Raw genomic sequence first — 22,345 nt, 5'->3', positions numbered from 1 at the left:
CTACCCTGCAATTAGAAGACACACTGACAATCAGTAATATAACTTGCTGCAAACTTTGGCCTGACTAGTAGAAAGAGTTCTAAAACAGTTTCACATGTAAGGGAGTTGGAATTTTGTTTCTGAATACTGAGGGTAATGTTTTCTTCAAAACATCAAAATGTTCAATGAATCTATTGCAGCTTTTACCTTTTCCTACAGTGGTCTGTGCTGCTGGGAGTTGTTCTAATTATAGACAGCTTTGGAAGTAAATTCTGATGAATTTTTCCAGACTGAAGAAAATGAGACACATAGACATCAAAGGACTAAATGGAGATGTGGATTAAAGGGAAGCATGGAGTAATCTCCAAAGACAGACAGAGATATGAATGAAGGGGCAGAATGAAGGGAAAGAGAAAAACCCACAAACCCCATCAAACTTGAGGCAACTGAGACTTGAAAGTATTCAAGCAACTTGATAAATCTTTATAGCAACTGCTGGAACTGCTGCAAAAAGACAAGGGACAAAACTACGTCCTTGCACTTACACCCCCTTTTAGGCATAATGACGGGAGAAACCATGTGTCTGAATCCCATCTCTCTTGTTTCTTGACTTTTCTTTCATGGGTGCCCCCCTTTGAACAGTAGAATTCAGCCCTCAAAACTGCTGCATCAAAAAATCCCATTACAACCATAATTAACATCTGGTTTTCCTTCATGTCTCCATGAGCATCGTGAGTAAATGACCTACCATACCTTACAAGTGACAGATCTTCTGTTTCACTCCCCTGTCTCCAAGTTGCTTCAATCCCCATCCTTTGCCCAGTAAGAATGAAACAGAAGCCCAAAACTGGTATTTTAGTGGTTTTGTTGGCCTGAATTTACTTTTTTCCCCAGTACTTTAAGATTTTTATATGTTTTTATAAAATCCCTTCAACATAGTTTTGAGGCTTATAATATTTGTTTTAAGTTACAGGATATTAAGGTGATGTAAAGATGTGATTCATTCCCTCTGTGCTACAATCACACTGCTTATGCAGTACAGCACAAGAAGATGTGCTTGGGAAGGACATTAAAGTAGAAATCAATCTCATTTTATTCCTTCACAGAGGCAGTGACCAGCCCTACCAATCCTTTCTTCTCATTCATGCCACCAGATTCTTAGTTACACAGAATATAGCAACTTCAGAGCTTAAATATGGGATTCATCAAATGCTTGTGTGCTATGTAACACAAACGTCTCGTGGGGAAAACTACTACGTGTGTTTCTGAAATAAATTTTTTTTTTTCATTTTATTATGCAAAAAGCATAAAATAATATCCTTACTTTCCAGAGCATCTCAATTAGAGACAAACTGAGAAAGGCATATTCATTGTTTGGCTGTAAAAATGTTCCATGGACAAAAAGGCTGGAACAGATGCCATAGCACTTCCATTCCCAAGGTACTGCCATCAATTATGTAGGCAATTATATAAGGCAGTATTTAACACTAACAGGAGCTGGCTGGGTTACTGACATTTGGGAAAACAGTTTGGGAGGTGAAAAGAAGAAATAAAATGTGTGCAATTGATACAAGGTATGTATCAGGGAGGAGATAGACTGAAAGACAGCAAGTAGGGCACATCTACCTCAGGCTGAACTTTTTTCTGGCAAGAAGAATCAAAATAGGAACTTTCAGCCATTTAAAAGAATGAAGCTAAGGTTCTGCTGTTAAGAAATAGCACTCAAACTTTTTTTTTCCCTAAAAGAAACTTAAGCAGTGCTGTCAAGTGGGGAACAAGATCTGAAATTTGACAAGGGCTGCGTTGGTGCCAGAGAAGTCTATTTTGCTGCCTAAATTTTAACCCACCCACATTTGGATAGTCAGGAAGGTCCAGAGAAATTGTTTATGCAATTTCCCTAGCAGTATGTCCCTCCAAATGTTCTGCCTTTATGTATGGTGGTACTCCAGCTCAGTGCTTTCAGGGACACACAGCCCTTCCCTGCAAGCTGCTCCTCCTGACAGGCTCACCTTGCTGTGATGTTACCTTGCAGATGACTGCAATAATAAAGTTTCTAAGACATGGAAAAAGAGTCACCATCTTCAGCAGAGATAGCATTGAAACTTGGAACAAACTATCCTTTGTTAGGTTATCTAACAGCTAAGTGTATTTAACACAAAGCCCAACCAAGGATCAGAGGAACAATGATAGGTGGAGGAAACCTAATGATGTAATCAATGAAAAAACCGTATCAGTGGTAATTACAACACACTGAATCAGTTGTTTCCTAAGACCGTCCAAGCAGTAGGATGAGACCATTGTCCCTAGTGAGAAATCCACCAAGATGAGTCAACAGGAAGACACTTTCCTCAGAAAACTTTGCAAACTAAACAGGTGACAAGTACAGAACTCATTATGGGATGCAGCAAGAGCAGTTGGGACCATGTAAAACCCTTTTTCTTTTTTTTTAAACAAATGGGAGATTTTTGAAGGGGAAAGGAAATAATCAAGGCCGATTGGAGAAGAAGAGCTGTAGAAAATAGAGGGGAAGAAATGGCTGGTTGAATGTAAAGGTCAACAGCAGCTTGTCACTGAGCCCTGTGCTTGATCAGCACAGTCGGTTCCCTGCCCTGTGTAAATTTGATTCCTGACTGCCTCCTGCATGGTCGTGCTCTCTGCACGTGCAAGTGTGAACACCACAGGGCAGGAGCAGAGGTCTGCATGCCAGCAGTTGGATGAGTCATGACTTTGGGGCTCCTGGTGCTTCTGCCAGTGGCTGGAGCAGGACAGGGGGGTGGGGGCTGCTGGACAGGCTAAGGGCCCATAACGGGAGCAACCCATGTGTTGTGGGGCCATATTGCAGTAGCAGACTCCAATCCTGCTCAGTAGGAGAGGAGGCGCAGGATCAGGCCACCCGTGCTGTGGGCATGCAGCTGGGTGCTGGTAAAGACAGAGCTTTCTCTCTATGTTAAATGGTGCCTGGACAGATGTGCAGTGCATACATGCTATCTCTAACACCTTCCTCTTGCAGGGAGTGAATGTTTCAGAGAGCCACAAATCAGTGCAATACTTACGTGAGACCTACTGCAATACCTATGGTGAGACAGTAACCGTATTTCGTTTTACATGATTGTCAGGAAAAGCTTCATGACTTGTATCTTTGTGAAGTCTCCTACAACAGTTTGTAGATGATACCTACAGATATATTTTTATGCTAAACATGAACTTATCAAAAACATTCAGTGCACTAAGTAATAAACGCTACCAGTAAGTATCCTGCGACAAAGATTGCTTGCTCTCACCAGCTTTGATGATTTTAAGCCAAGTCCCTTTCCAAGTATGCTAGATAGCTTTGTTGCAACATTCTCATTTTAAATCCAAAACTGATGTAGCAAGCATTCATAAAAGAAAAAAAAAAATCTTACCTCCAAGCTGTAGAGGTATTTGAAACTGTTTTTCTGATTGGCTGCCTTTTCCACAGCTTGAGCTAGTTTTACTGCTCCTCTACCACCATCCGACCAGTGATTGCAGGGTACAGCATCAAAAGCTCCAGACCGCTTTGCAATCTCACACACCAGATCAACCTCAGCAGGAGAGTCAGTTCTGCCAACCAAACAGTTCTGGTTTGTTTAATAATTAGTTCTATTTTATAATCTTATACATTTAGCATTACTCTACATCAGTAGTTTTTATATGAAGTTGACATATGCATAGCACTTTTATATGCAGCATGTATACTTACATTTCCAGGACACCTTTAGTAATTGTTATAACTAATTGACATGGACATTAATATTTCCATAACATTATATACTTTTTGTTGCTTTAAAACCTTAAAAACAAGCAAGGATTTAAAGGATGTTCAGGAGGAAGGAAGAGAAGGAGAAATAGGAGGAAGGAGAAAAAAAATAAAGTTCTTCAACACTTCTTCTTCATGCCCAAACTATTTAATTTATAAATAAAGAAAAAGTGTGAAATTTGATCTGTGAATTTACTCACAAAAGTAACAAACGAACATACTTACTTGAAGACATTTAGAGCAACCACAACAGGAACTCCAAAGAGCTGAGTAATTTGAATCTGTTTCTGTAGATTACAGCAGCCATCAGCTACCAGCTGGAGGTTCTACACAATTAAATAAAAATTAATGGAAATGGTCAAATACATCAAGCCTGCTCCTGCCAAATGGAATGTTTTAATGGGATTTTCCATAAATTAAACTGAACATAAACAGTGCTGATCATGACAGTTGCGGGCAAGTAAAATGTTTCCAGACAAAATATTTTGGTAGTTATTAATTCTTAGTTAAATTAATAAGCAACAGACATATTTAAGTGATTACGCAGTGTCCAAAATTTGTACATGAATGCTTTGCTCTTTTCTAGGACATGAGAAGAAACTGCAGCTGATGATTGGCAATATAAAGGATTCAAAAAAGGGTCTGTGGGCAGGTTCACACAAAACACTGGCAGCCTTGTTGCCTGTTCCCCTTTCCCTCCTACTCTGATCAGTGGCTTCCTTGAAGGAGATAGCTTCACATAGTAATGCAACAGACACATGTTGCCCCAAAACTGGGGTGGATGGCAGATCATTTTTCTCCTCAGCTACTCTGGTCACCTTGTGCTCATGTCCTCTTGTTCTCAGAGGACAAATCAATCTATGGGCAGAGGAGACACCTTAAATCTCTTCCATATTCAAATGCAGGAAGAATGGACTTGGATCACAGCCCTTTGTGCAATGCCACAGAAACACGTCAATAATGGAAATCCTGCTAAGGTACTCACACATCCCACTGACTTCAGAAGGATTAGACCCACAGAGATGTAGTTTATAAGACTTACACACTTGGAAGACTTCAAAATACAGAGGATATAACACAACACATACATCCACTACTTAAGTCAGATATGTGCACCTATATATTCATCAGTAAACACACAGTTTGGAAAATTTACTACCTCTGAGTTTCTGAAATGTGCTATTTAATTGATGACGTTAGATACATATTCTAATCTATGCATGTGTCCCAGATAAAAGCACATTACTAGATTTCCTTATTTACTCTATTACCTCAGACTTTGTAGGGCTTGTCTTAATTGCAATAACACACACATCCTTAGCCTGATATAATCAAAAGCCTTAAAGTGGCTGTTTGAATTTGTATTCAACCTAAAGGTGATCTGATTGTAAAACTCTCAAAATACCAGAGGACAGCGAAGAGACAAAGAAAACAAACTTGAAGAATGTACTTTTGTTTGAAGAATGACATCCAATTCCAGATTAAGCCTGCTGTTTAATGAACAGGTTAAGCTGTCATGAATTGCAGGGAGTGTCTTTGACCCCTGCACCACTCTGCCCTTGTGCTGCCATGAATGCCAGAAATGCTTGAGAGGCTATATGATGGACTTGAATGAAGAGCTGATGAGTCTGAAAACTTACTGATCCTTGAAAGTTCACTGAAAAGTTATTTTTCAGCTGGTTCAGTTCCTCAGTACCATGCAGTGACACACATAGCACACACAGGAGGGAAAACCACCAAGTGGTTTTTAAACAAAAACTCCTCCTAAAGTTTTGTAGTAGCTCCTCTTACCTCTTCTGTGTATTCCTTCTTCAGGGGTGCACCAGCAGTTACCTGGAATAATAATCAAAGTCACCACAGATTTAACACTTGTCATGATCCTAAGTAGTCACAAATGCACTTTTGCTTGTTTTCTATACTGCCTGGCAGTACAAATATGGCACAAAAAAAATCATAGGGTGATTGCAGCCTCTATTTTATTGCAAGTTACACCGATACAAGGAGAGTAGCAACACTTCCCACTGTATCTGATCAGCAAGACACAGGTAGTTACTCAGCAACTAGTTGTAAAAGATTTATTAGAGAATGTAATTGGACCCTGTTCTACATGTTTAACGATGCACCAGCAGTGCAAAGACAGTGGAAAGCAACCTCCAACAGTTGGCTGAAGGAACAGCTCTGACACAGATAAACAGAAGACAAACATCATCTTTGGGTGCTCTGTAATTATTGCCCATGGCAAGGAATTTCATGCAAGTAACTTCCTTTGCTGGAAAGAAAACAGGTATGGCAGAGTATGACTGATGTACTATTCTGAGCCTCCCGGGACCAAATATATCAGTCTCAGGTACTGGACTTGGTCACTTTTCTCCTAGGCACTGGTCCTGGTCCATTTTACAGCTAGCTCCCAGTAAAAGTATCTGGCATTCAGCGTAGCTCTATGATGTATTACATGACCAAATGAAAGCTCTATACTTGCTAAAGACACAACTCAGACAGAAACAGAGACTGCTATGAGGACGTATTCAAGTGGTATATTTACTAGATTGAATGATAAAGTACATGACAGTATACCAGCCTGACATGCAAGAAAGAATGTTATTAAAAATACAGAAAACTTGCATTAGAAGTGGACTAAAATGATACAAAGTTATATAATTATGCTAACCTGAAAGACTGGAAAAGGAAAAAGCTCAACTCTATGAGATGATTTGCTGTAAAGAAGACCACGCAGTCCAAAATTTTGTGGCTGCGACAACAGCTCTGGTATTTTCATCCAGTAAGACTGTTTCCCTGGCAGCATCACTCTCTTGCATACCGTCGGGCAAAAAAGTGTTTTTAGGAGCTTAATGTCTGTCTGCTCGGCTAGCAGAGTCCAGTCTGATTGTATGACTGAGGTATACTTCTATACAAGTGTCTTCTTGGCTTAAATAGCAAAAAGTGATACACTTCTGGTACACTGAGAAAACACTTGCACACTTGTACCATTTACCTTTGCATCCCTGAGGGAATTAACCTGAGCAGACTAAAAGGACAGAAGGAGTTCCCATTATTGCAGTGAAAGAAATCTCAAAACTTTCATAAACAATGTTCCCTACTTCCGCTCACATACTGCAGCCTGAACTTTCTTCTCTGTCCTCCTCAGCTGCCAACTTTCCCAGCTTGTGACTACTTCAGTGCACTCAGATATGCTATTTCAAAATGCAGGGAAAAGAAAATATATACATTTTATAGCCTTTTTTTTTTTCTTTCCTCCACACAAACAAACTTCCCTCTTTCACAAGATTTAGTGCTTCTTCAGAGCTCTTTCATCCCCCTTCTTTCATTTGTGCTTTTGCATTTCTGCATTGCCTTTGGAGCTAACAACTATATGATGAGGTAAGTCAGAGATGGTATCTAAATATCGATCCAAAAGCTATCCCCATTGTTTCTTAAACCAAGATATTTTACTTATTTCAAACTTTAGCAACAATTTTATTTTCCAAGGAAGGTGCAAAAACTTACATTTGGCCCACCTCCATGCATCTTCAAAGCCCTCACTGTAGCAACAAGTACGACCACACTGGGAACCAAGCCAGAGGCTCTGCATTTGATGTTGAAGAATTTCTCCATCCCGATGTCAGCACCAAAGCCAGCTTCAGTCACTGTTAAACATTAAAAAACAAAACAAAACAAAACCACACATAAAACATGCTTTCGGTTAAACACTGGGGGATACTTCTACTTTACCATACAGTGCTTTTAAATATACACCAGTACTCAGTTTTGAATGAACTTTCAAATAGAGGACTATTTACATCACTGAGTCTGATTAAAAAACTATTCCCGACCCAGAAATAAATTCTCTTATTCTTGATATGTACAATATGTCATCAAAAGTAGTCATATGGGGAAAAAAAACAAGCAATCCAAATGAGTTGGAATCAAAGTCTTTTACAAACATCTAGTCCTCCAAAATAGATATTTCTGTATAATTAGATTGATTTAAAATGTTTGAAAATTCTTACAGATATAAGACTTCCCTATGTTATTCCTTCTCCATCGATTGCACTGAAGATATGCTTTCTTCACAACTATCATATCTAAATTCCCCTGGGTCTGCAGAACTTTTGGTCATCTCTTGCTTTTGTGGAGCAGATGTTTAATTATAAACACAAGCCAGCATCTACAGTCACATCTCAGTCTCGAAGATGCTACTGAAAAGTGAAATCTTTACCAGTACTTTGCACAAAAGTGCTGTGAGACGTTAATGTAATATGACAAAGGAAAAAAAAAAATCTGTGCAGAATTAAGATATACCAGGTGAAGTATTTCTTGTAGAAGTATAGATAAAAGAGAAGATATTCTGTATTAAATGACAATCTCTTTGGAGATAATTTGCTCTGGTTTGTCAAATATCAGTTACTTCAAGTGCCTCTTTTAAGATCCAAAGGACTTCTTATTCATCAAACATAAGCACACTGCAATTCAGAAATTCAAGGGATTAAAACTATTGGCTGAAAATTTGCCCATGTAACTATTTTCCACCAGAACACTCTGAAAGATGGGATCAAAGCATGGCTCTGGAAGATGGGAAGGGACTTCTTGGCAGACAAGCCAGGGTGGTAAAATAGCTCTCTCTAGAGGCTTCTGGACCTGATTCCAAGCAGGGCTGGTAACATGCCCCCATAATCCCAAGCAGCTTGCAAAACCTAGCAAATTCCTTTTCAGTCTCCCCCCCTAGCCAGCAGTTTTGACTCTCAAGCTTTGAAGATGATCACAAGGAGCTGCCTGAACACTTGGGGGCTGGAAAGCTTCAGTGGGGTCAAGGAGGATGAGGAGCAGCTTCCAGATCAGCTCTTGCTTCCGTGGGAGAAAGTCCCTCTCGGTTGGCAGCTGATGGACTTTAGGAAGTCTCAGCCTTCGTGCATTTGTCCTCACTCCCCTGGCCCTCTTCCACCCCTTTCACTTGGCACAGGCTGAAACAATCGCCTGCACGGCTTGCTCCGAGGGAGGAAATGGCTGCTGGGGCTGGGGGAGGAAGCAAGAGCCAGCAAACAGGGCGGTGGGCATGGCAGGGAGCAGAAACCTCTTGAGATAGTAACTTGACAAGCGTCATCATTAACGTTCCCCAACATCGCTGTAATAAGTATGTTATCTTTTTTTAATATTCCTGAGAAAAAAAACATATCAAATATGGAAGCAACTACAAGAAAAAAAAAGGGGGGGGGGGTTACACAAACACAATGATTCACAGGAACAAAGCTAAAGTCAGGACATGTCATATTAAAAGCAGAGCCAGTGATCACGTCTACTTTCCAGTAACCCCCATTCTTCTCCTCCAGCCTCTTACGTGGCTCAGGGTGATTAATGAGAACTCTGTCAGGAATACATAAGCACGATCAATCTTTAATATAAACAACAGATAAACTACCAAGTACTTGAGAGGGTGGGAAAATAATTTGTCTCTTACAAAGGTTGCCAGCACATATACATAGCAGTCTCCTAACGTTTCCAAACAAAGTTTCCAGGGACTTAATCCTTTTCATGCCAAGCTTTTCCAAGGGTCAATTTTCCTTCGACTTTGGATCCCCCTTTCGCTACCTTTCAGTGAGCAAAAAGCAGAGATTTCAGCCCTCCAACAAGTGCAGGAACAGCACACATAGCACTTTAGGTCTCTGGGGAGGTGCTAGACTTCCTTCACCAGCCTAAAAAGCCAGGGCAAAAACCCAGACACTTATCTGTTTAGCTATGCATATTCATCTATTCCCTGCAATGCTTTCCTTTGATATGGAGGGCAAAATGCAGGCTTGCCTAAACTCAATGCATGTGAACAGCCCAAACCCTTTATCAACAGCAGAAAAGTGAACAAAACACGTGTGTTCAGTGACCACTACAACGCAGAGAACAGGTTTACTCAGATTGGAGAGGAATATCGGTGCTTTCTCAAATGTGAGGAAGGAAACAGGATGCAGTACAAAAGCTGCCTGGATGAAAGTCGCTAAGTCCATTTTATTTCCTCTGAGGAATAGAGAGAAGATGGAGTAATATGCCAAGCTATTATATTTTAAAATCTTTGTGCTGAAACACTTAATACAATTACTTTCAGATTGTTTCCTGCTTCCAAATTAAAGTGCCAAAGAAAAACAAATACAGGCCATGAATGGGAAGTTTCAAGCTAGTCGACATTCAGAGATTATGAGATAAAACAGCTAATCACTTTAAATGAAAGAACAGGAATGCAAAGTAATACATGTTGTTCTATTTCGGTTATCGTTTCTCGTATATGATTTGTCAACAGAAGGTAATTACAGCTTATGAGCGAACCGATGAAGATTTCAGGAACAAACGTCTACCTAAGCATGGATGTGGTCAGCTGCACCTCGGCTGAAGGCAGAGAAGTTTATGATGCAACTACTACTCCATGATTAAACAGTCTCTTTTTATTTTTTAACTGCCTTTAAGAAAAACACTCTCCTCCATGCATTTCTCTTAGTTTTAGACTAGGAGAGTCTCTCTGAACTAAAAGCGTGGTTATCTCAGCAACAGCAGTGGCTGAATTGTCCATTTGGAGATCCCTTCATGTCCTCTGCAAATACACTCCAGCTTCCCAACATCAGCACCCCACTACTCTGACCCCTGTGGTCCCCCTGAATCTCTGCTCCCTGCAATCAGGCGAGAAGCTTGTAATAGACACTAAGATGCCAGCATGACGTTAACTGCTTGCTTTGATTTCTTGGCCACAAGCACAGTGGTTGTGATGAAAGTAAAGAGGTAAATGATTTACCTTCAGCAAGCTTACATATTTGCCCTTCACTGCTAGCCTCAGAGTGCAGTCTGAAGGCAACATATCCAAGGTGGCTCAGGGCTGTTATGGTCCCAGGTTTAGCCTTCTGCTCCAAATCTCCTCCTTGCACTTCTGAGACTGGACAATGATCTAGACAGGTACTAAAAGATTATTTTCTGAGCTTAATTTTCAGGCCATACAGCTCTCCAGACTGTCTCACTACATGGTCATATAAAGTGCAAAACCTAATTACAGAATCACAGAACGGCTGAAGTGGCAAGGGACCTCTGAAGATCATCTGGTCCAAGCCCCCTGCCGAGCAGGGTCACCCAGAACATGTTACACAGGATGGTATCCAGGTGGAGTTTGAATATCTCCAGAGCAGGAGACTCCACAGGCTCTCTCAGCAGCACGTACCAAAGCTCTGTCATCCTCACAGTAAAGGAGTGCCCTCATATTCAATCAGAACTTCCTAATTCTACAAATATTCTGCGTGATTTTATGCTTCAAATGTATAGTCAAGTATCATACAAATGATAGAGTCATTAGAACGTAAATTACAAGTTAAAATTACATGTATCAGCAGTGCACTACCAGCACATTACTTTTCATAGTGGCCCACAGGTCAAATCTAGCAATTAATATAGACACACATATCAGAAATTAATTCAATCAAAATACTCCAGTCAGTTCAACTTCTCACAGAAGACCCACATGAGGGTGACCAAAAACTAAGCTTATTCCCACACACCAGGGAAACTTGGGGGATCTTATTTCAAAGTAACAGTAGGCAAAACACAACACACAACTGCTACAGGGCTTTCTACAGGTCATTTACACAATATCTACTTGACTGAGTTTGACTACCAAAATAACCAATAACCTGTAACTTTCTTTCAGAGCACAAACCTGCAACATCCAAATTAGGTTGAAAACAAAAGGGGGAGAGGAGGAATGAAAGCTTATAAATGTGAAATTAATCAAGAGAGATGATAGGAAGCCTGTCAGGCTGTATAAAGTCAGAGCAAGGATTTCCCCTCTGAGCAATTGATACCACTTGCTGAAGTCTCTAATTCCTCTTTAGGGTTCAGGCAAATGAACAAATCACTCCAATGGTTTTCTTTCTTGTTTGTAATTACCATAGCCTTTTGATGGAATTATGCCTTGCCAAGCACATCTGGGAATATTTTATCACCTATGCATGACAACAGCTTACATAGTCAGTGTCATGGCTTAAGCAGCTAATCAGATTTCACAGTCATGCTTAATACAAAATGTAATTTTTTCTCCACCTAAAAATGCATCTATCATGCTATAACTGCATAAAGTAGTTCCACATTAAGCTCACATTTACATACAGCTTAAACCCCTTACAGAAAGTGATTTTTTAAAAAGAAGATATTTCACTAACAATGTAATTTCATGTACACTGAGGCTAATTCCTACTGTAAGTAGCTTCTCCCTAGTCAGCACTTTCTATCAACAAATCAATGTCAAAACAAAACGCTTGCACCACAACAGGCCAAGTCAGATGCATGCACACGAGGTGAAGCTTTGGGACAAGAATTGTGAGCTTGGATTCCTGAACAATGTAAAAGGAAATGGAAACTCTGAGCTGCGAGCTGCCATTTACTCCCCACATGTAAACATATCTGTTCTGGTGCAGCTGTCTGCTGGTAAACTCAGGAAAAGAAGAGTTCAAAGTCACAGAAGCACATGAACTGTGAACCTGGATCTCAAGGCAGGCTAGCTGTAGAGTACTGATATGTTCTTGTTTAAGTGAAAAATATCAAGGTGCACAACCGCCAAGATAAACTAGGATGATCAGTGAACAGGATATCATATTCATCCCTAGCTATACTAACAAAAATAAGCCAGATGTTTGTCCATACTGACTGGCAATTCATCTGATGTGAACTTCCACTATTATGACTGATTTTGGAATGGAACAGATTTTTATTTTTTTTCCCCTCCTTTTTCCTCTTTTTTCTCCCCCTCCCCAGCAGGAGATGGAGTTTTCCTGTTCATTTTTCTTCTGATGCGTTGTCAGATAGCATGCAACAACAGCTGGACACAAAGTCCAGCACAGTAGAAAACTACATGCAAGTATATTAAGAACGAGCATTTTTCACACCATGAAGAAAATAGCTTCAATTGTCTCTGAAAGTTATATGTTATCTCACTCTGTCTCAGTTTTGGGAGAGAAGGGAATAGGAAAAATATCTGCCATTAGTTTGGCAGAACACAGGATCACTGAAAGGAACAGGTACTTTTTATCCTGTGCTAAAGAAAGATGCCAGAGCAGCATGTGCTCTGCAGAGGTAAGGGCACTGAAGATGTCTCCAGTGATCGCCAATACAGATCTTAGACTGAACCAGCAGATATGGAAGATGTGGCATCTTAGGTGAAAACCATCACTAGTGGGTTTTCCCCAGGAAGAAGACCTGAGCAAAAGACATTCTGTTCTCAGAAAACAAATAAAATGACACTGAAGTCACATTCGATATTAGATTACTATTCACTGGAGACTCTGTGTAGACATCACTGCAAAGGTACACAGACCCACCTGCAGAGGCATCTCCGGTGAGATGCTAGAAATGCCCAGCTCTTGACTCCACACTTACTTCCAAGCTGCAATACTCAGTGCTGCAGCAACCAAGACCTCTGCTGATAAAAATTTATTTGGAGTAAAAAAATCTGTAAATTTTCAACTTCTCCACATAAAGAAAATGCATCAGCTGAAGAAAATATTCATATTCAAGTACTCTGCCATCCTACCTCATTACCTCATGACAGGAGCAATTTGATTCATGTTGCCTTCCTCCAAAGGACAGACTTTTCACATGGCCATGAGTCTTGTGTCGTTCCCTCCTGAGAGCAAACGCTGTACAGGGGTGCTTGGCTCCAGGAATATCCTTCAGCTAAGTGCCAATTCCCTTTGGACCCCCTAACAAGCTATTTCAAGCTTTTGCGCAGAAACTTTTTTTTTTTTCTTTTTTACCAAAACAAATAAATGGATTTTCCCATTTAAATGCAAGACAGCATTTAATGAGAAACTCAAGGTTATAGACTAACCTCTTCCAATTAGTCACTTTAAAATTAAACAATTGCTGTTAACAGCCAGTATTTTCTGAGATTATCCTATACATTAAATAAGCAAATCTGTACAATGACTTGTACAGGTTATTCACAGACGATAGACAGAAGACTAGCAAAAAGTTCACTTTATTTTCTACAGTCCAGATTGAAGACGATAATTTTTAAATCTTGATTCTCTTGCAGTTAAGAGTGTAAGACCTCTTTGAGTGATTTGCTTATATGCATATGCTGTGTATATTGGATTTTAAATTCAGGGAGCATAAAATCAAACTGAACAACCCAGGAGCTGGCAGGAGTGGCACTGTGTGACAGAAAGCATGCTCTGTGCATCTTTCCAGCTCTGCTTGCCTCCTCCCTCTCTTGAAAATACACAGAAGTGCAACTGCAATGATTCCTGCCCACAAAACACCAATTTAGGGCATGGTTTGACACTATGGCTGAACCAAATGTGTGCCCTGCCTTGCTGAAAGGGGGCATTGCTGCTCTCTCTTAATTCTACCTCCCTTCTCCCCTGCTCCATCCCTCCCTCCCCACTGCCCAGACTTCCCCCAGGCTTTTGGTATGCATCTAGTTGGAAGGTAAACTGTTGTAATTTGCTAACCAAAAAAAACAACAAACCAAACAAACAGAAAAACAGAATATTTTTTTTCCACTGGGTTAGACTTAAATCAGCTCTTGTGAGACCAGACAAGTGTCTGTGTCAAACAAGCAGCAGAAGCAGAGGAAAGAAGGAAGAAAAAGCCCCATTTCAACAGTATCAAGATGTTAATTCATTACTAGTCACCTTGTCAAACCATACTCTAATATCTTGAATTTAAAATTTGATGTCTTCTCACAGCTCACTAGTAATGAGCTCATTATTTAGATTTATTACTAGAAATAATGATTAAAAATGTGAAGATGTCTTATAATCTACAAACAATTCTAATAGAAATACAGAGAGCTGCATGTGGCTTCATGGGCTATGTGTTTCTCTGCATCCCTCTGCTAAGTCTGGTGGGTTTTACACCCGCTTGTTCTTACCTCCTGGGTCCCATAGTCAGGTAAGGACCCATTACTCACAGGCTAAGCGTTGGGTCCCGCACAAGGGCTATGTAACACACAGCTGAATACATTAGCCAAATTTAAATAGTTCTTTTCTAACCTCCTTCATTTATAATGGTCTTGAAAGTTACATTACCCAGAAAAAAACATCAAACAAAAGGACTGATTTTTAAATTGCAGCCTTTTACCATTCGTAGCACGTTTTGTTTGAGGTAACAGGCTATCCTTTTGCTCATAAGACAGATGACCACGTTTTTAAAATGGAGTACAATTAATGGCACAGGAATAAGGCAATTACATTATCTCATACTTAAGAGATCATCATAGCCTTTGGCAAAGACTTATTAGCCTTCTGGTAATTACAAAATTAAAACCTCACCACTTTTTTTTATTTGGCATTGCATGGAAGGAATAATTAACAGCAGCACTGATTGATCTTCATTTAAGGACGTTCTTTTACAATTCCCAAACTATAAGGAGTGTATTAACTTACAGCATCCACAGTATTATCCAGAGTGCTTATAGAAAATTTCGTCGCACCTAGACCACGTTCCTCTGTGTGTATCCCACTACCAGACTTTCATTTACTCTCCCTTTTTAAGGATGCAGTTGGCTGAAACTCCAGCCCCAAGCACATCTTTCATCAAAGTGAGGCTGCTCTCTGTTGAGCTCTCAGATTTTGGCTCAGCCCACTCCCCCAGGAAGAGCTACGGAAAAGGCACTTGGAACAGGCATCGAGAAGTCACGTTATAAGCATCTGGAAAACGCTGACTTCAAGAAGTAGAGAGCCTCAAGATCTCTCCTGGAAATGTTCTACCCATTTCAAAGGGCTGTGAATTAACACCTGTCCTAGCACTAACGTTGCACCAATTCATAAAACACGAGAGAGGGGAAGAAAAGGAGCTTATTCTCCAGATAGCACAGCGCCTCCGCACGTGCCTTGGAAGATGATGTGCTTTCTAAACAGCAACAGAAACACGATCAGGTGATGAGTGACAAAGACAGCCAACACTGAATACGTCACATTTTGCAGCCACACAAGGCACCCTCAGAGACCAAACCCATTTAGCTAACCACTGCCACGTGAGGTGCCGGTGCTCCTGTGTCTCCCAGCAGTGGCGAGGCCAGGAAATCCCCTCGCCAGTCAGTCATGTGCACTCTTCCTTATCCTGATCCTAAAACAAAAGTGCCTGCAGAGGGATGGCACAGAGCAGTGTCAGTCGAGGCCACGGCAGCCACACAACAAAGAGCGCAGCCGAAGCAGAATGATCAATGCTGCTGTCATGTGGCACAACCACCCGAGGCATGCCAGGCAGGGAGTCATCCATCATTTCGGTGTAAACCTACCCCATAATGCATGCAACTATTTGCCTCGGGCTAACTCCTCCAGTCCCCCAGACTCCTTACGGAGGCACACATCTTGAGAGGTACTCCCTGCTCTGCCCTCCTAACATCCCAGCAGTGCCTGCTTCTTATGATAATGATTTTTCCCATGATATAGGTGCTGTCTTTTCAGCATAGGCATATACTGAATCCTCCTTCTAGGAGCAGAAGGTTCTGGTTTTATTTTATTCCACTTAATCTCTGCTAGAAGACAATTTCTTCCCTTCGTGACTGGCCTGGAAGGTGATACCACCAGCACTGTTGTTGACAAAACTACTGAGTCGTGGCTTAGAAATTCATGGAAAAGGGCATCTCCTGTTATGTATCTGCAGGAAGAACAGCATGCCACTGCACTAGCAGTTTGTCTTGGTGGAAAAAAAACTGCCCAGTGCAACATGGGCTATAAATAACTGCACAAGACCTTAGGTGGAGAGCTCTTTGTTGGCAGAAATTCTATCAAGAGTGCAATACATGTTTCAAACACATACACAATTTAAGATATCAACACAGAATGACTTTCTGTAGAGAGAGAAAGCACAAGATACAGTTAGTACTGTTAAGGAGATAGGAAAAAATGCCTGGAGGTGAGAAGATGTGACATAAGCCAAAAAAGAGCAAGTGAGGGGAAAGAGCCAGTGATGTAAAGTCACTGTACTGCAAAAACATTATGAAATAGCCATACGCATGTGAAATGCAGCAGGAACAATTCTGGAAACTGCAGAAACTTTTCAGCTGTAAGCCCTCCTATACCTCTTGCAGGTAGGCATTAGTTTGGTTTTAATCACCAAGGTTTTTAAAAGAAATTGTGCAAGAGCAGCATTTGAATCTCTCCTCAAAGCGTAAGACTGATGGCCTGTGTTGAACATTAATATGCATTTACTGTTTTTCCTAAAATTTTTGGATGAAGAAAAAGGACTCAGCTGGTTAAAATCACTGTGGAAAATAACTGTGTCTATTGAACCGTGTGTGCGTATACATGCAATCTATCTTACAGAAAGAATCACAGACCGAGGAGAGTGACAGTCCTGAGGTCACACACCAGCAAATCCCACATGGAGAAGGACTTTCCTATATGGATTTCCTAACTAAGAATAAAAAGCACACAAAAAAAATCAAACCAAACCATAATTCTATGCGTTTACAAGCCAAACCCTTTCAATAGCTCATGGCTAAGTCATTTGTTTAATGCTTAATGTGAATTTCTCCACTTAACCACAATTCATGTAATCAAGGCAACAGAATTCCCATTGCAATCTACCCATTACCATTTCTGAAATATTTGTACATTATTAGTGGATCCTCCTCCAGCGAAGATTATAATTTATTAATATACATATTTTTTTCAGTTCCTCTTCATAATTGCCCATCATCTTGTCATCCCAGCTGCTCTTTTGTGCTCGGCCCTCCCCCGCATTTTTGTGCTTTTTCACCGCTTGTGCAAGCAAAGGGCCCCACACCGTATGCTGAATTCCTAATTGACTGCAGGAAAAGCTGAACCTGCAACCCATGATTTATGAAGCTGTTATTCAGCCTCTTGGGAGCTCTGTTTGAGATGCAGGAGATAGACACAGCATCCTCATGCATGTAAAGCATCTGCTCTGTCCCTGACACTTCATTCCCACTCAGATCTTGCATTGCAAGCATGGGACTTATTACTGCAGGAAGCAAAGTTGAAGAGTTTGAGTTTGTCAGCTTCAATAAAGCTGTCAGCACAGAAAATCAAGTATAAAGGGACCAACAAAAAGGACCCAGCATATAAAGGCAGATAGGCCACCCAAAGCTTAAAAATAGTTGTGACCCACATTTTCTCTTCCAGCATTTGAATCTAATCTATTTTCTCAATCAAATCAAATTAGTTACACAGTACTTATATAAAACTGCAAAACTAAAATATCCATAACGACAGGGTCAGAGCAGCAGACTGACCCTGATATACCATCTAGGGTATTAATCTTCTCTTTTAATGTATTATTTTATAAAATCAGAGAACAGACATTGAACACTTTCAGATACTGTCAACATCTGACCTTCAAAAGCACTTTGGCTCTTTGCCAAAGCAACACTCTTCCCATTAAGAAATCACACTAGCCATATATAACCTAGTATTATTTGCAATCCAATTAAAATATTTGGAAATGGTTAGAAAAATGTATATCCCTCATCATGTATTCTCAACATTTTGAATGCTCTTCCTTCTAGGTCATAAGATCAGATATGTATCAAAACCTAACTTCTGTTTTCAAAAAGAAATAACTGTATTCAATTAAAATTATTTAGAAATTCCCAGCATAGAATAGCACATATGGTTTGCTGTTTGCAGATTAACAAGAAAAAAAAAACAACAAACAACAACAAAACACAAGAATTTGAAGTCAGCACACTTTCTGAGAAATCATACTTTTTCTCTTTTATGTTACACTATTTCATAAAATTTATGAGGCAAACAAAACATCTGCAAATAAAAATCTTAGGTGTCCTCTGATGCGCATTTTTCTTCTGAGACCACTTGAAAAGATACCCAAACCTTTTCACCAAACAATGATGTTATTTCATTTGGACTGGTAGAGAGGGTAGCGCAGGACTAGAAAAACATTTCTAATTTCTACTCCAAAAATCAATGTAACTTGCAACAATTCTTCCTGAAATATTTATTAACTGGACACTCAGTGTGCATGTGTGTATGGAGTACCACTGTAAAAAAGAAAAACAATTTTGTTAAATATAAACATGTAGTAGATTAAATTAAAACTCTGCCAACCATAATTGCTGTAATCAAAAATGGAAATACACATTTATGTCCTTATCAAGTTTCACATTTGTATTGACTTTTCTGAAGCCTTAAAGGCTAAGTCAACATTTCACAAAATACACACACACACATTCCTTCTTCCATGTTTGTACATTGTTAACAATTTAATTATAAAAGGTTTATAGAAAACAAATCACTCCTGTCTGCAGATTCACAACTCAGAAAATAAATTAAAAAAAAAAAAAGAGGGCTATTCTGACATGATGGAAATATCTGAGCAAACCTAATTCTTATGCATGTAGGCCATAAAAAGAACATTAGGTTTCAGTATCAAAAAGCCATTAAAACTAACAAACAAAAAAAAAATCTATTAAACAGCTTAAATTTTCAAATGGTATTAAAAATAAACCATCCACTAAAATTAAAATTCAGCCTTTGAAATGAGACTTGAATTCTGTATGCATACTATGCCCTGCTGACCCTTGCTAAAGAGTGCAAGTCAATATGAAATACTCATAAATGGAGAAAGAATGATGGATTTTCTGCCAAATAACCCTAAGCAAAGGTAATGCTGTTAGCTAGGGAGCCTTTGCCAAGCGATGAATTAAGACAACCTCCTAGCATGTATGATGTTTTACTATTTGCATTTTTTTTAACCTCCGATTCTTTTCTTTTTATAAATAAAAGCAATATAACCAGTAGGTAGCAGAAGAACAAAGAACTGCTTATTTGCTTCTTATGAGTTGAGAGCTTTCAACTGAGGTAAGACTGCCAGTGTGGGGAGGGAAGGGGAGGGAAAACACAACAGGACAGAAGTTCCAATGTCATCTGTTTCTCCTGAGTAGATTGGTATCCTATTTACTAGGAACTGGGCTTTCCTCTGCTCTGAAAGAATGACAGATCCTTCCCAGCTATTTTTACACCTTTGGAGAACTGTCCTGGGACCAAGAATAATGGACAGGTCTCACCAGTTGTACAATCTTTACTTTTAATTTATGAATGTGATTGAAAGAGGAAACAGCTGTATTAAGTTCTAACGCTGCAGAAGTCACCACACACAGCATTAAAATACTATTTCAGCTTGTCAGTGTAGTCCTGGTAGCTCCCACTGCCCTGCAAAAGCCCCGTTACCTGAAAGTTCCTATTACTGCGGTGTTTGGCATCTCCCTGTAAGTCATGAAGAGACACTTCTTGCTCCCCAAAAGTTTACAAACTACAGTCAAAAAGATTGGGATTAACTGTGCAGGCATGGAGGCTGAGATTATTTGTCTAAATTCACAAAGCTAGTCCAGCATGGAGCTGTATCACAAAACCTTAGCCTTGCTTTAACAGTTGAGCAAAAAACCACCCCACATTTGTTCATACAGCAAAATGAATGTAGTGGCAACTGCATTTAGTTTCATGTGAAAGTAAGCACTGAAGAAGATGGAGATGAAATAACACAACATAAAAAGAAACTGGCTGGAATCTTAAAAATGAAAGCTCTCCAGAGGATCACAGCATGAAGCCCCTTTCTAGTGGTAGCAATAAGAAATTAAAAAATAAATCCTTGAAGTCCAACATTTAAATGTAATATATTGCATGTTGCACTGGTGCCAAAAGAAGCTTAGCAAAAGTATTTGGGCTTTATTTTTCCTTTTTTGGAAAAAAAACTACTACTAAGAAAATAGACTGAAGTATTTTATGGCATTAAAAAAAATCTACTGAAGATTACTCCTTTAGTGCATTAAACACATACTGTTTTTATAACGTGGCTTGTAAACTCATTCTATAATGTCTGCTCTAAGTGCATGTAAAATGGATACCCTTTGAAACACAACTTTGTATGTACTGAGCAGACAGTTAGAACAGCTAGCATTGTTAGTTTATTCTAACAAGAGTACCAGTACAATTAACAATCAGTTATTTAGCTCATAAGAATTCACTGCTTCTAGCTATGTTTATACCATTAAAATGTGTGACCATTACACCATTAAAAAAGTGGACCAGTTAAAGCACCAGGAAGAGAATCTTCCCTATGGAAGGCGCCAAGGGTTTGCGATAACCCTCCTCTTGTCATATTATAACAGGAAAGACAGAGTTTGGCATGACTTTGTTTAATGCAGTGTCCTCTCGAATGCAGTGTGGAATGGGATGTGCTTATTGGGACTACGAAAGAAAGCAATTGCCCAACATACAGGCCAAGCCTGAAAAAAAGTTCAGAAGGAGACTGGGTTAGGATTCCAAAAACATATTCAGGCTTTACTTTTCTTCTGATTTAGAGCAATTCTTCTCTCAGCTGAAACACCTTCAAGAGATTAAAGAGATGGATGGGACAGTCTGCTGAGTTGTTTATTGTAATAATTTCTGACACGCCGACAAACACGACACAAGGAAGCTCATTTCTCTTCCTCTTTCATCCCTTAAATCTTCAAAATACCACTTGGATAGCCTATATTCACTGACCAAAAAACCCAACAGCTCATCCTTTCTATTTACCTTCACAAAGCATCAAGAAAAAAATCTGACTGATGGAGAAAAAGACCTTGGAGGTTTACATGGTAAGTATTTTGCTGCTTTACACTAGCATGGGGAGGGATAAGCAGCAGAGAGGTGGTGTCAGAAGCCTTGACAATGTTAGATGTGTTAAGTGTCAGGAACCATGACCTCTTCCTAAGCTGAGCGAGAGACTCATCACAAGGAGCAGCCAGCTGCATTCTGTGTTGAAGTTAGCAATGTTTCCCTTTCCTTTTTTTTTCTTTTTTGTCTTGTTTGTTTATTGCTTTGGTATCTCATTTTCCTTCTTAGCAAAACTGCCTATATACATGTCCACAAGAGTAAGCAAAGATTGCAAAAAAACCTTTTCCCTCACATGCCTGAGCAAGTTAGAATGGGTTCTGTAATCTAGACCCCAACATTTCTGGGTGCAATTTAAACCATCTGTCTCTAAACAAATCTTCGTCCTTAGCGAGGAAATTTTGACATCAGCAACCAGAATAAATTCCATCTCATTGCTGCTGCTTTGTACTCTTCCTCTGCTCTCTCACAAGAGATGTGCCTGATGCATACCTACAAAACCCCATAGTTCTTGTCTCCCTGCAAATTATACTAAGTTATTTTGCCTTGAAAGCTATCACAATAAATAAATAAATAAATAAATAAATAAATTGCTGAGTGCACAGGATGAAAACTCACTGTGATACAAGCACAGTTTCCTGCGCTTTTGCCAGCTGCCTGTCAGTAGGCACTTGTCACTTCTTGCCTTCTGAGTAGCTGGCATGTCTTTCTAGGACAAGACTAATTCTTGTTCTGCACACATGAAGTGCTTGTGACTCTGAACCAGCAGTGGTTAGTTTGGTTGAGCCCCTACACTATTTCCATTGTATGTCCTTGAGAAATGGCAGGGGGATGCACAGCCTTAGGTCTTTAAGAACATCCAAACATCCGTTTTCTGAAACGTTTCTTTCCTATACTGCAAAATTTTATATGGAAAAAACGTTATCTAGAAAACTTGCCTCCTGAAATATGTTGGAGTTAAAAACATGAGTCTTAGATACACACCATATGT

General features: G+C 39.7%; 1 protein-coding gene across 6 annotated transcripts in view; it reads right to left on the bottom strand.

Annotated features, from left to right (window-relative positions):
- The window catches only part of MTHFD1L (methylenetetrahydrofolate dehydrogenase (NADP+ dependent) 1 like), a 153,660-nt gene that overhangs the window by 62,766 nt on the left and 68,549 nt on the right, over positions 1-22,345 (bottom strand). For all 6 annotated transcript variants that reach the window (XM_027454366.3, XM_072035909.1, XM_038177027.2 and 3 more), the window contains 4 exons: positions 7,262-7,401; positions 5,549-5,590; positions 3,983-4,083; positions 3,384-3,561 (listed from right to left, as the gene is read on the bottom strand). In XM_027454366.3, coding sequence (XP_027310167.2) covers positions 3,384-3,561; positions 3,983-4,083; positions 5,549-5,590; positions 7,262-7,401 — 461 coding nt within the window. The remainder of the gene's footprint in view (positions 1-3,383; positions 3,562-3,982; positions 4,084-5,548; positions 5,591-7,261; positions 7,402-22,345) is intronic.

The sequence above is a fragment of the Anas platyrhynchos genome, chromosome 3 (genome assembly GCF_047663525.1).
Source record: "Anas platyrhynchos isolate ZD024472 breed Pekin duck chromosome 3, IASCAAS_PekinDuck_T2T, whole genome shotgun sequence".
Lineage (NCBI taxonomy): Eukaryota > Metazoa > Chordata > Aves > Anseriformes > Anatidae > Anas > Anas platyrhynchos.
Note: the sequence above shows the minus strand (reverse complement) of the source record. Positions and strands in the feature narration are given on the sequence as shown.